The sequence below is a fragment of the Apodemus sylvaticus genome, chromosome 22, assembly GCF_947179515.1.
Source record: "Apodemus sylvaticus chromosome 22, mApoSyl1.1, whole genome shotgun sequence".
In the NCBI taxonomy this organism is placed as follows: Eukaryota; Metazoa; Chordata; class Mammalia; order Rodentia; family Muridae; genus Apodemus; species Apodemus sylvaticus.
In genome coordinates this window covers 31,306,863-31,318,273 of record NC_067493.1, presented here as the reverse complement: position 1 = coordinate 31,318,273, position 11,411 = coordinate 31,306,863, and the positions used below count along the sequence as shown (strand labels likewise).

General features: G+C 44.9%; 1 protein-coding gene across 1 annotated transcript; it reads right to left on the bottom strand.

The window, feature by feature from the left end:
• Positions 1-16: 16 nt before the first annotated feature.
• On the bottom strand, positions 17-1,598 carry Pvrig (PVR related immunoglobulin domain containing). The gene is made up of 5 exons (XM_052168096.1): positions 1,453-1,598; positions 1,020-1,373; positions 821-943; positions 685-740; positions 17-429 (listed from the first exon to the last, which is right to left on the bottom strand). Exons 1-5 carry the CDS (start codon positions 1,550-1,552, stop codon positions 361-363), a joined length of 702 nt encoding a protein of 233 aa, XP_052024056.1. The 5' UTR covers positions 1,553-1,598; the 3' UTR covers positions 17-360.
• Positions 1,599-11,411: the final 9,813 nt, after the last annotated feature.

Genomic DNA, 11,411 nt, shown 5'->3' with positions numbered 1-11,411 from the left:
CTAAAGAAGCCAAGGCTAAAGTTCCAAACAGAAGGACCACTTTAATGACATTATTAAAGACATCATCTGGGCGGTTGGAAATGTGTGCAAAACAGGATGTAACTGGGCCTTCATTATACTCTTCCACTCACCCCTGTGTCCAGCTAACCACATCCTAGTTAGCAGAGTTTGATGACACTTATCAGAGGCCTAAGACTAGAGCAAGATTCATGAAGAAGCCCGGTGCCCAGGATGAAGACACCAGTAGATAGAAGTCCCAAAGGTCTGTAGTGGGCCAAGGGTACCTGTCGTTGAACTTCTGAGCATTTTTCCAGGGTTGCTCCAGCCAGTGGAAGTTGGAACTGTGTGGGGAAGTTTCGCTCATGCCAGAGCATACAGTCCATTCTCAATGGAGATGAAGCTGCTGTGTGTAGAGGCCAAGTGCGGAAGCTGAGGAGACAGGCATGGGAGTTGGCATGGGTCATTAGTGGGGAGTGATTTGCACTGGGGCATGTGTTGCCTCATACAGAGCTATTGAAGAGGATGGTGGGATGGGGGAAGGGATTTGGGGTGGTGAATCCACCCCAGTGGCAAGGGATGGTCTTGGTGGGCTGTAGGGGATGAAGGAGTCAGATGAGACCCCAAGTCCCTGTCCAGCAGTGGACCCCTGGTGTCCTGCTCCAGACACCATCCTTCAAGGGTTACCTGAGACTGCATCTGTGCCTGGGTGCTGGTGAGGGTCGGCTGAGATTTACTGAAACCTGTGAGACAAAAGAGGCAGAGTTAGGGGCAGAAGGCACCTAAGCAAGTGCTGTGGGGATATTACTGGACCCAGTCTCACCAAGCCTCAGCTGCCACCGGAGACACAGTATAAAGATGATACCAAACAGGAAAAGTCCTGCAGTTCCCAAGATCCCCGCCAGGTGTGCTTGAAAAATGGGGGCTGGAGTCGGGACAGAGAGGCCTTGACACAGAGAAAAGTATCAGATGGGCAGCCACTGTTACGATCCTCCCTCTCTCCCTCCTCTCCCCAGACACACCTGGATCTGAGCTATGCAGGTCTCTACAGGCAACCCTGGAACCATGAGGGAAGATAACAAACTCGCAGCAGAATGTGCTGTTGGCCAGGGAGCTTCTGGCTTTGGATTGTCCCAGGGTCAGAGTGACAGAGACGCTGTTTGGGGTTTCCCAGTGGGCCTGGCTGGCAGGAGCCCACTGTTGGGTACCAAGTTCTGGATGTAACACAGCTAGTTTGGTCTCTCCAGCATCAACAAATCCTTTCCAGCTCACTGTTACCATGGAGATGAGGTCATATCCTAAGACCCCACAGCAAACTGAGAAGGATGAGAGGTTGGTGGTCTCCATCTTGACTTGCACCCACACTTCAGTGCTTGCTGAGGAATGAAGACAGGAAGGTCAGTGGTCACACTGTCCACCCCCCTGGCTCTGCACTTCTCTGGCCTCTCCACTCACCTGCAGAAACACCGAGAGTCAGCAAAGTTGAGAAAAGGACCAGGGTCTGTGTCTGGCCCAGAGTTGTTGCAGGGACAGCCTGTGAGCTGCCTGTTCTCATGGCTGAAGGTTCTCACACTGTCAGCAGTTAGAGGTGCTGTGGTGGCTTCCCACAACGAGCTTTATTTCCGTTTTGCAGGCCTCGGTGGTAGTGAACTCAGGGTAATGGGCTCTCCCTCTTAAAGTTACAGTACCAGGCTTTGCCTGCCTCTTCCTAGACCTGCAGTAGTGGGGAAGGCTGCAGGGGTTGCTGAGGTCAGTCATCTCTTTGCCTCAAGAGGGTCCATGGCTGCTCCCGAGAAACTTAGCCCTTCTCCCATCCAGTCCTACACAGCTAAGGGGCAGGGGACGGAGCCAGTGGAGATTGCAAGATCCTGCAGTCAGGAAAGCCGGGGAGGCGGACAGGAGCCAACCTGAGTGACCCAGCACTCTCCAAGGTATGCTCTCATTATTAGTCATCCCTGGTTTGAGTCTGTAGTCCACCATTCCTCCCCAGTTCCTGCCCCATGCCCACCTGGAAACCCAACTATTGGCTTACAGGCAATTCTGCCCAATGGCTACCCAGCAACAGCTTGTCATCACCCCACCAGGTGTGAGTCAGGTGCATGGCAGAGCAGCATCATATAAAAAGGACTGCTCACCACCCCAGCCTCCCTTCTCCTATTTCCTCCCCTCCTCTCTCCCCAGAGATGTTCCCGGCCATCCTCTCTTGCTCTCTTTCTGTCCCTCTCTGTTCCCTCCTTTCTCTGCCTCTACCCCTTTCCAGGTTCCCTCTCCCATCTCCATGATCAATCTTTATACTAGGTCTGTTGCATGGTGTGATTCCTCAGGGGAACATCTGGGCACTGCCCTGCTAGGTATTCCTCCTACCATGTTATGCCACAATTCATATTTTATATTTCATAACACCAACGGTATTCTTCACTTGCCCTGGGAAGAGCTCTGCTTGTTGGCACTTGACTTCAAGCCGCTTGAAGTTGTCTGTTTATCTCCACCCTTCAGACTCCTGTTCTGACCAACTGATTTCTCTCTGCCTCTCTTACCACCATCTACCCATTAACATCATCTGCTGGGAACAGCAAAATAACAAATCAGCCTGCTGATCACCCCACATCAACCTTGGCTTAACTGCAGCAGCCCAGGTAACCCCCACAACACAGTTCACTCCTTTGCTTGCCCTTCCGTATTTCTCTGGGAGTCAAAACCTTATAGTTTCTTTCTCACCTGCTTCTGTTCTTACCCCTCCCCACCCCCATGTGTTATATTGCTATATGATCTATTGCTATATTGAATGGTGTAGTCCCAAGGGCAGGCTGACCCTTGCCTACGAATTTTGTCATGGAGGGAGGAATCATTCCTACCAAATTGTTTTTCTCTCCACAAGCATTTCCACTGATCATTATCCTGCCACAAATTGACCATGATGCTGTGGTATATGTGGTGACAGGTGGCCCTGCCCAGGGATCAGGACATTGTATACTGAGAACCTGAGTCCTGGGTCTGCACCAGAGCCTGGGACACTACCTGAGGACTGTTCTGCCTCTTCACCCTTGCCTCTAAAGGCATACAAACTAGCCCTCACAGGTGCCTACCAGAGTGGCCTCCAGGCCTTTGTCCCCCCAGTTCCCAGCCTGGCCAGTTCCCTTCATTCTTTGATCTCCTGAGGCCCAGAGGACATTCCTGACAGAGACCTGCTTTCACCAGTTAATGTGACAAAGCTGACTCACCTCAGGTCAGGCTTTGTAGGCTAAAGGACCTTTAAAAGTCCCCATAACAGGGCTTGAGTGCTGATGACTCAGCAGTTAAGAGCACTGACTGCTCTTCCGAAGGTCTTGAGTTCAAATCCCAGCAACCACATGGTAGCTCCCAACCATCTGTAATGGGATCTGATGCCCTCTTCTGGGGTGTCTGAAGACAGCTACAGTGTACTCACATAAATAAATATTTTTTTTAAAAAAAAAAGTTCCCATAACAAAGCTCTGTCTTCCATGAACGACTGACTGCAAGACTAATAAACTGATTGGAACTTTGGAGATTGTTGAGAGTTTGGAATGATTTAAGTCCAGAGCTACATTATCTTGGACCATCATTAGCCACCTTAAGAGCAACTTATTGCCCTTTTCTGTACTTGACTTTAGATTTGAAACCACTTGGAATAAAACATAGTGCTAGCTTGCCAACCAAGTAAAAGCTTAAAACACTGCCACATCGCCTCTGAAGCCTAGCAACACAAGGCTTCCCCCTTTGCTTACCTCTACTAATGCCTACTTTGCCTAATGTTTCCACCAACATATTTTTAAAGTATCTTGATTTGGCTCTCTTCTGTTACTATAAAGATTTCACAAACCTGCTTCCATGTTGGAGCATGGAATTTGGGGCAACTTCAACCTGTGTCCCCAGGACATGACCTTTGCTGCGGTGGCAGTCCCCTCTGCTTTGGTTGACACCACTTACTAATATGTAGAAGAAACTGAGAGCTCAGCTGAGACGCCTACTGAGGGGCCTTATTGTGTAAAACAGCTTGAGGCATGAGGACCTTTGTTTGAATCCCCAGAACCCATGTAAAGGCTGGACTTGGTAGCTGCTGTGTATAATCCCATTATTTCTTTGGGGAGGTGAAAGGTGGAGACGGGAGAATCCCCAGAAACTTGCAGATCAGGTAGCTTGAAGTGTAGGATAGACTGAAGCATGTTCTTTGATATGCGGATGGGCCTGATGGCTGGTTGCCTGTCAGTCAAGGTTGGCTTCCTACACTAGGTAAGAGATACAAAATTTCCTTCCTACAGTTTCTAACAATCTGGTTAGTGTACTACGTTGTCTTGAGTCATATTAGAGGCAGGGCTCCTTCAACTTAATTCCTCTTAATTCTCTTTAATATCAATTTATTACTCCTAGTCTTTCCTGTACCAATAACAACTAGAAAAATAACTAATATAACCTGCCAAGAAGGTGTGTGTTGTTAGAGGATTAAGTCTGTTAGCACAGCTGGGACATTCAGCTGGGTGTGGCTTGTACCCTCAAGTGAAGGTTAGTGGCCATTGTATGACACCTTCTTTGAAGCTTCTCTCTCCAGGACACCAGGTAGGGGGTTCGTTGGTATGTGTATGGTATGTGTGTGTGTGTGTGTGTGTGTAATGTATGTGTGTGGAGTGTGTGTGTGTGTGTGTGTGAGAGTGAGAGAGAGAGAGAGAGAGAGAGAGAGAGAGAGAGAGAGAGATTTGTGAGCAAGACATGACAACACAGAGCATCATGATCTTTCCTGTACCTTCATGGAGATGGGATTAATATCAATCAGCCTCCTCAGTTCAGGCATGGAAGTCTTCACACAGGTACTTCTTCCCCCAGAAGTCCTGACCTCCATATCCCAGCCTCCTTGTGGAAGTAACCAGCTCTTTACTGGGTTCCCTTATTCTTTCTGTCTACTGGCGTGGCCTAATGCAGACAGAAAATCAGGTAGTGATTCTAACAAGACCCAGTTCTTGAGGTCCACCCAAAGAGTACTTCATGGCTCAGTCCATTAAAATCTAGAATTTTGGAGCTCAACTGGTAGCTGCACTTGCCACCCAGGGTGATGACCTAAGTTCAGTCCCATGGTGACTGCGAGCTGTCCTCGGAGTTCTCTGTTGAATGTGAGGATGCACAGGAAAGTAAGTGCTGAAATTCCTCTCCACTAAGGCTGGCTTCTATTTAGTCCAGCTTGAGCTTATTTCTGTATAAATGGGCTTGCTGATTCTACTGAATATGAGACTTGCATACTAGAGGTCTCTAGTTTCCCCAGGTGAGTAGCAACATTTTCTAATTTTGGTACTTGACTTCTTCCTAGCCACAGCCCCTTAGTGCTCTCTGTTCTGGCCATTCTGATTCTGCACACACACACAGGATTCTTAGGAAGAGTGACTTGTTTTGTGCATTCTAGGAACCCTAGAATTCATCCTGTTTCCAGGTCAGCTCTGGAGAGTCCAAGAACAATTTCTAAGATCTTCCTACCTCCCCTTAAGAAAGATTATTTTCCCACTTTATAACCTCTAAACCAGAGACTTAGGGCTCAGAGGTGGGCATCCCTTCCTGCCAGGGTGCTGGGGGTTACAGGGATGTGGCCATGCCTGGCTTTTCATATGGGTACAGGTATCAGAACTGAGGTTCTTATACTTGCACTTTTATCCACTGAGACAGTTTTAAAAGATAAGGGTTGAGATGAACACAGGAACTGCCCTGTATCTGCTTTCTGGGCAGTAGTATAGACTAAACCTCTCCCATTATCTTTGCCTTTCCACCATGATAGACTGCATTCCTCTGAATTGTGAGCCAAAATAATGTGCCACACACACAGTTTTTGTTAGATAATTGGTCAGTGATGAGAAATGTTGTCAATCAGAAAACCTAGTAATAGGAGTGAGGACATTCATTGTGATCCCACAAGTCCTAAATGTAAGACATGCAGTTGCCTTGTGCTCTACTAGATTTTGCTCCCGTATTTTCTTCCTATGCTCATATTTATCCATTTAGGGATGAAAATGTGCTATGTATGTTTTTACAAAATAATTGTGTCTGTGAGTATGTGTGTGCAGGTACTACTGAGTATAGAAGTCAGAAGACAGCATTCAATGTCTGTCCTCCCCTCTCAGCTTGCTTGCAGTAGGGTCCCTTGTTGTTTGTCTGGGAGGTAGAGGCAGGTGGATTTCTGAGTTTGAGGCCAGCCTGGTCTACAGAGTAAGTTCTAGGACAGCCCGGGCTATACAAAAAAAAACCCTTGTCTCGGAAAAAAAAAACCCAAAAATTCAAAAAAAACACAAACAAATAAACAAAAGAAAAAAACCAGTAGCTCTCCTTTATACAAACAATAAACTGACTGAGGAAAAAAAATCAGAGAAACAATGCCCTTTATAATACCCCCAAATAATATAATCTAACCAAGCTGATGTGATTCTTTTTTTTTCTACTCAGTATAAAGCTGGTTTAATGACAAACTTTGTTCTTTCACAAGATGACTTACTAGATTTTTCATGGCTTCATTCTTTTTATTTTTAAGATTTACTTATTTTATGTATGTGAGTACACTGTAGCTGTACAGTGGTTGTGAGCCATCATATGGTTGCTGGGATTTGAACTCAGGACTTTTTTTTAGTATTTATTTTCTATATTCTTTGTTTACATTCTAAAAGCTTTCCCCCTTCCCAGTTCCCCACCCCCTAAGCTGATGTGATTCTAACCAAGCAAGTAAAGACTTCTATGACAATAACTTCAAGTCTCTGAAGAAAGAAATTGAGGAAGATATCAGAAGATAGAAAAACCTCCTATGCTCATGGATTGGTAGGATTAACCTAGCGAAAATGGCCGTCTTACCAAAAACAATCTATAGATTCAGTGCAATTTCCATCAAAATTCCAATACAGTTCTTTATAGACCTTAAAAGAACAATTTTTAACTACATGTGGAAAACCCAAAACTCAAGATAGCTAAAATAATCATGTACAATAAAAGAACTTTGGAGGTATCACCATCCCTGAGTTCAAGCTGTACCACAGAGCAATAGCAATAAAAGTTACATGGAATGGGCATAAAAACAGATAGGTTGATCAATGGAATAGAAGTAAAGACCTAGAAGTGAACTCATATACCTACAGGCACTTAATTTTTGACAAAGAAGCCAAAACCATACCATGGAAAAAAAGAAAGCATCTTCAACAAATGGTGCTGGTCTAACTGATGTCTCCATGTAGAAGAATACAAATAGATCTGTATCTATCACCCTTCACAAAACCCAAGTCCAAGTGGATCAAAGACTTCAATGTAAAACCAGATACATTAAATCTAATAGAACAGAAAGGGGAATAGCCTTAAATTCATTGGCACAGGAGACAACTTCCTGAACAGAACACCAATGGCTCAGGTTCTAAGATCAACAATTGACAAATGGGACCTTATGAAACCAAAAAGCTTCTGTAAGGAAAAGGACACTGACAATAGGACAATAGCATTCTACAGATTGGGAAAGGTTCTTCACCAACCCTTCATCTAACAGAGGGCTAATATCCAAAATTTATAAAGAACTCAAGAAATTAGACTCCAAAAAACCCCAAATAACCCAATCAAAAAATGGGATACAGAGCTGAACTGAGGAATCTCTAATAGTTGAGAAACACTTATTACTGAATACTACTCAACTATTAAAAACAATGACATCATGAAATTTACAGGCAAATGGATGGAACTAGAAAAGATCATCCTGAGTGAGGTAACCCAGACCCAGAAAGACAAACATGGTATGCACTCACTTATAAGTAGATATTAGCCATAAAGTACAGGATAACCACTCTACAATCCACAGACCCAAAGAAGCTAAGTAACAAGGAGGGTTCAAGGGAGGATGCTTGAATCTTAATCAGAAGGGGATATAAGACATCAGAGGTGGATGGAGGGAAGGGACTTGTTGGGAGATGGGGTGGGATAGGGCTGGGAGTGAGGTCAGAATTCAATGGGAGGGGTAATCTCTGGGATGATAAGGAGATCTAGGACTAGGGAGGATCCTGGTCGTCTATGGGGAAGTCTAGCTGAGACTCCTAGCAGCTGGAGATATGGACACTAAAGTGGCCACCTCCTATAGCCAGGCAGGACTTTCAGTGGAGGGAGAGGGACATCAACACATGCACAAAATTTTCAACCAAAAATTTATCCTGCCTTCAAGATGTGCAGGGATAAAGATGGACCATAGGTTGAAGGAAGCCAACCAATGACTGGCCCAACTTGAGACTCATGCCAAGGGAGAAAGCCAACCTGTGACACTATTAATGATATTCTGCTATGCTTGTAGACAGGAACCTAGCGTAACTGTCTTTTGAGAGGCTTCATCCAGTAGTTGATGCAAACAGATGCAGTCAGCTAAACATTAGGCAGAAACTGGGGAATCAATGGAAGAGTATGAGGAGGACTGAGGGAGATGGGCATGGTCAAGGAAACAAGAAGATCTACAGTCAACTAACTTTGGCTCATTGGAGCTCATATAGCCACCAACCAAGAGCATGCATGGGCTTGGCCTAAGCCCCCCTACACATTTGCAGCAGATGTTTGTCTTCATGTGAGACAACTCTCCTAACAATTGGAGTGGCAACTGTCTCTGCCTCTGTTGCTTGTCTTTGGATACCCTTGCCCTAGCTGGACTGTCTTGTCTGGCCTCAGTGGGTGAGAATGTGCTTTGTCCTGCTGCAACTTGATGTGTCAGGGTGGGTTGGTACCCATAGAGACTTATCTTAGGAAAAGAGGAGGTAGTGGAGGAAGGGGTTTGTGAGGGTGGGACTGGGAGGAAAGGGAGAAGGGCTTGCAATCAGGAAATAAAGTGAATTAATTAATGAAAAAACAATGATTCAATATTGAGCCAACAGAATAGAGTTAGAGCCCCAAAAGTCATTGTTTAGTGTTACTTATAAACTCACAAAAAGCCTCTATATATCTACCTCCCAAGCTAGCATTTGCTTAAGGGCCCAGCCTAGCCTAGGCCTGACCAGTCTGAACTACTGCTGACAGAGTCCCACTTGGTGGCACTGGTTTTTTTTTGGGGGGGTGGGGGGGGTGGGGTGGGGGGGCGGAATGCTGCCACTGGAAGTAGACTTTGAGAGTTCAAAGCCTTGTCACTTCCAATATGCTCTCTGCCTCATTCTAGGTGTCATACCTCCTAGCCATGATGGACTCTTATCTCTCTAGAACAGTAAGCAAAATAAACTCTTCCTTCTAGAAATTATTTTTGCTTATGGTATTTTAACATAGCCAATAGAAAAGTAACCAATACACTTAACTCACTATATTTAAATGTGCATTGTAATGTACAAAATGAGGGAATATTAATATACCATAATTATTTTATTTATAAGTTTATTTTTTAAATTATAATGACATCATTTACAAGTAGTTGTTTTTAAAACAGTATGTTTCAAAAACAGCCATATAGCCCAGGCTGGCCTCAAATTTGTGGTCTCCTAACTCAGCTTTGCTGGTGCTGGGATTACAAGTATGTGGCATCACACCTAGTTTGAAAGGAAAATAATTAAATGACAAAGATCCTCAAACTTTTGGACTGATGTGACTCTCAGGATCTAGCCTAGTTACCACAGTATACTGGCTGGTTTTATGTGGCAACTTGACACAAGCTAGAATCATCAGAGAGGAAGGTGCCTCAATTATGAAAATGCCTTCATAAGATCCAATTGTAAGGCATTTTCCTAATTAGTAATCAATGTAGGAGATCCCAGCCCACGGCGGGTAGTGCCATCCCTGGGCTGGTGGTCCTGGGTTCTATAAGAAAGTAGGCTCAACAAGCCAGTAAGCAGCAGCCTTTCATGGCCTCTGCATCAGCTTGTAGCCCTATTTGGGTTCCTTCCTGACTTCCTTCAATGGACTACAATTAGTAGTAATGTAAATGTAAGCCAAATAAGCCCTTTCCTCTCCAACTTGCTTTTCAGATGGTGTTTTATCACTACAATAGAAACCCTAAGAGACAGCAGTCCACATTTAAATGGAAGATGGCCCAATACACATCTCCAGATTCTGAGGCCAGGGATTGATTAATCCACCATACTGTGTTATCTGGATGTTCACATTTGCAAAGTCTCTTAAGTTTCTCTTTTCATTTCTGAAGTATCCTTAACTTGGATGGTATTTAAATAATCCAGGGATCTTTTCCCACCTGGATTCTTAAACCTAATATTCCCTGTATATTTTTACCTCAGTGTTCAAAACTGCTCCCAGATTCCTCAGATCCCTCAATCTGTTGCACTAGGAAAGCACCAGACTGCCTTCCAAAAGGAAACTCATACTCCAACTCTCTGGGATAGGAGAGGAAATGGGGCAAGACCAGCAAGGTAGAGACAGGTAGAAATGGTTTGGCTGGATCATTGGAAGACTGTTCTTTCCATACCACACTGGCTGGATGGTGGTGCTCAGAAAGGATCCACAATAAAGGGTGAGAAAGGAACTTGAATCGTATCTCTGCAGAGCTGCTGAAGAGCTCATAAGCCCCAGAAAAAAAGTAGTGACATCAGAAAGCCACTCAGTTGCCTTCATGTTTGTGACAGCCTATCTGGTAACAGTACAGAGGTCCTATGCTGCTGCAAGAGGCAGAGCAAGAATTAACAAGTCCTGTTTACAGAAGGCAGGTCTCCTGAGGCAATTTTGTGGCAATCAGGTGAGACATCCAGTAGAGAACAGACCAGAGGTGGGTGTCAGAGAACACTACAACAGGACTTGTGAGGACCTGGCTAGGGAGGACTGCTAAGTTGCTTTCCTCCAGTTCTTATATGTGGGTTAGATATGTGCAGTGATTTCTCTATCTTTCTGCTCTCTGGTACGCTGAGTCTGAAAACATTCCTATCTGTGGGATAAAGGTATGAACTACTCTGAAAAGAACCATTGGATGACAGCCATCATCCCATGCTCCATAGGTTAGGGAGGTAGAACAACAGGTTTCCAGAAGTTTCGACTTCACTTGCCCATCAGTGCCATCTCTTTTCACTTTGGCCTTCGCTATCGCCATCACTGCAACTGCTCAGAGACAGCTCAGCTCTCCTCAGCCATCTGTCCCATTCATTTCACTGACAGATCCATCCATACCTGAGGGCATGTAGGCAATTAAACAGGGCCATGTGCCAAAAAACCCAATCTCCATCCACACGACAATCTCAAGCCACACCTATGAAATAGCTGATGTGAACATGTTTATTGAGAGCTTGGCAGTGTTTGGAGAAGAAATATCAAATAGGCTTACTAAACTTCAGTGCTGAGGTAAAGCCCCCCCTACCCAACTCCCACCACTGCAAACAGGCAAAAACATAAAGCTATGATGCAGTAAGGATGACAGGACTCAAGGCACCTATATACAGCACCCACTTAAGAAAGAAATGGAGATTTGAAAAATAAGGCCATTTCTCTTT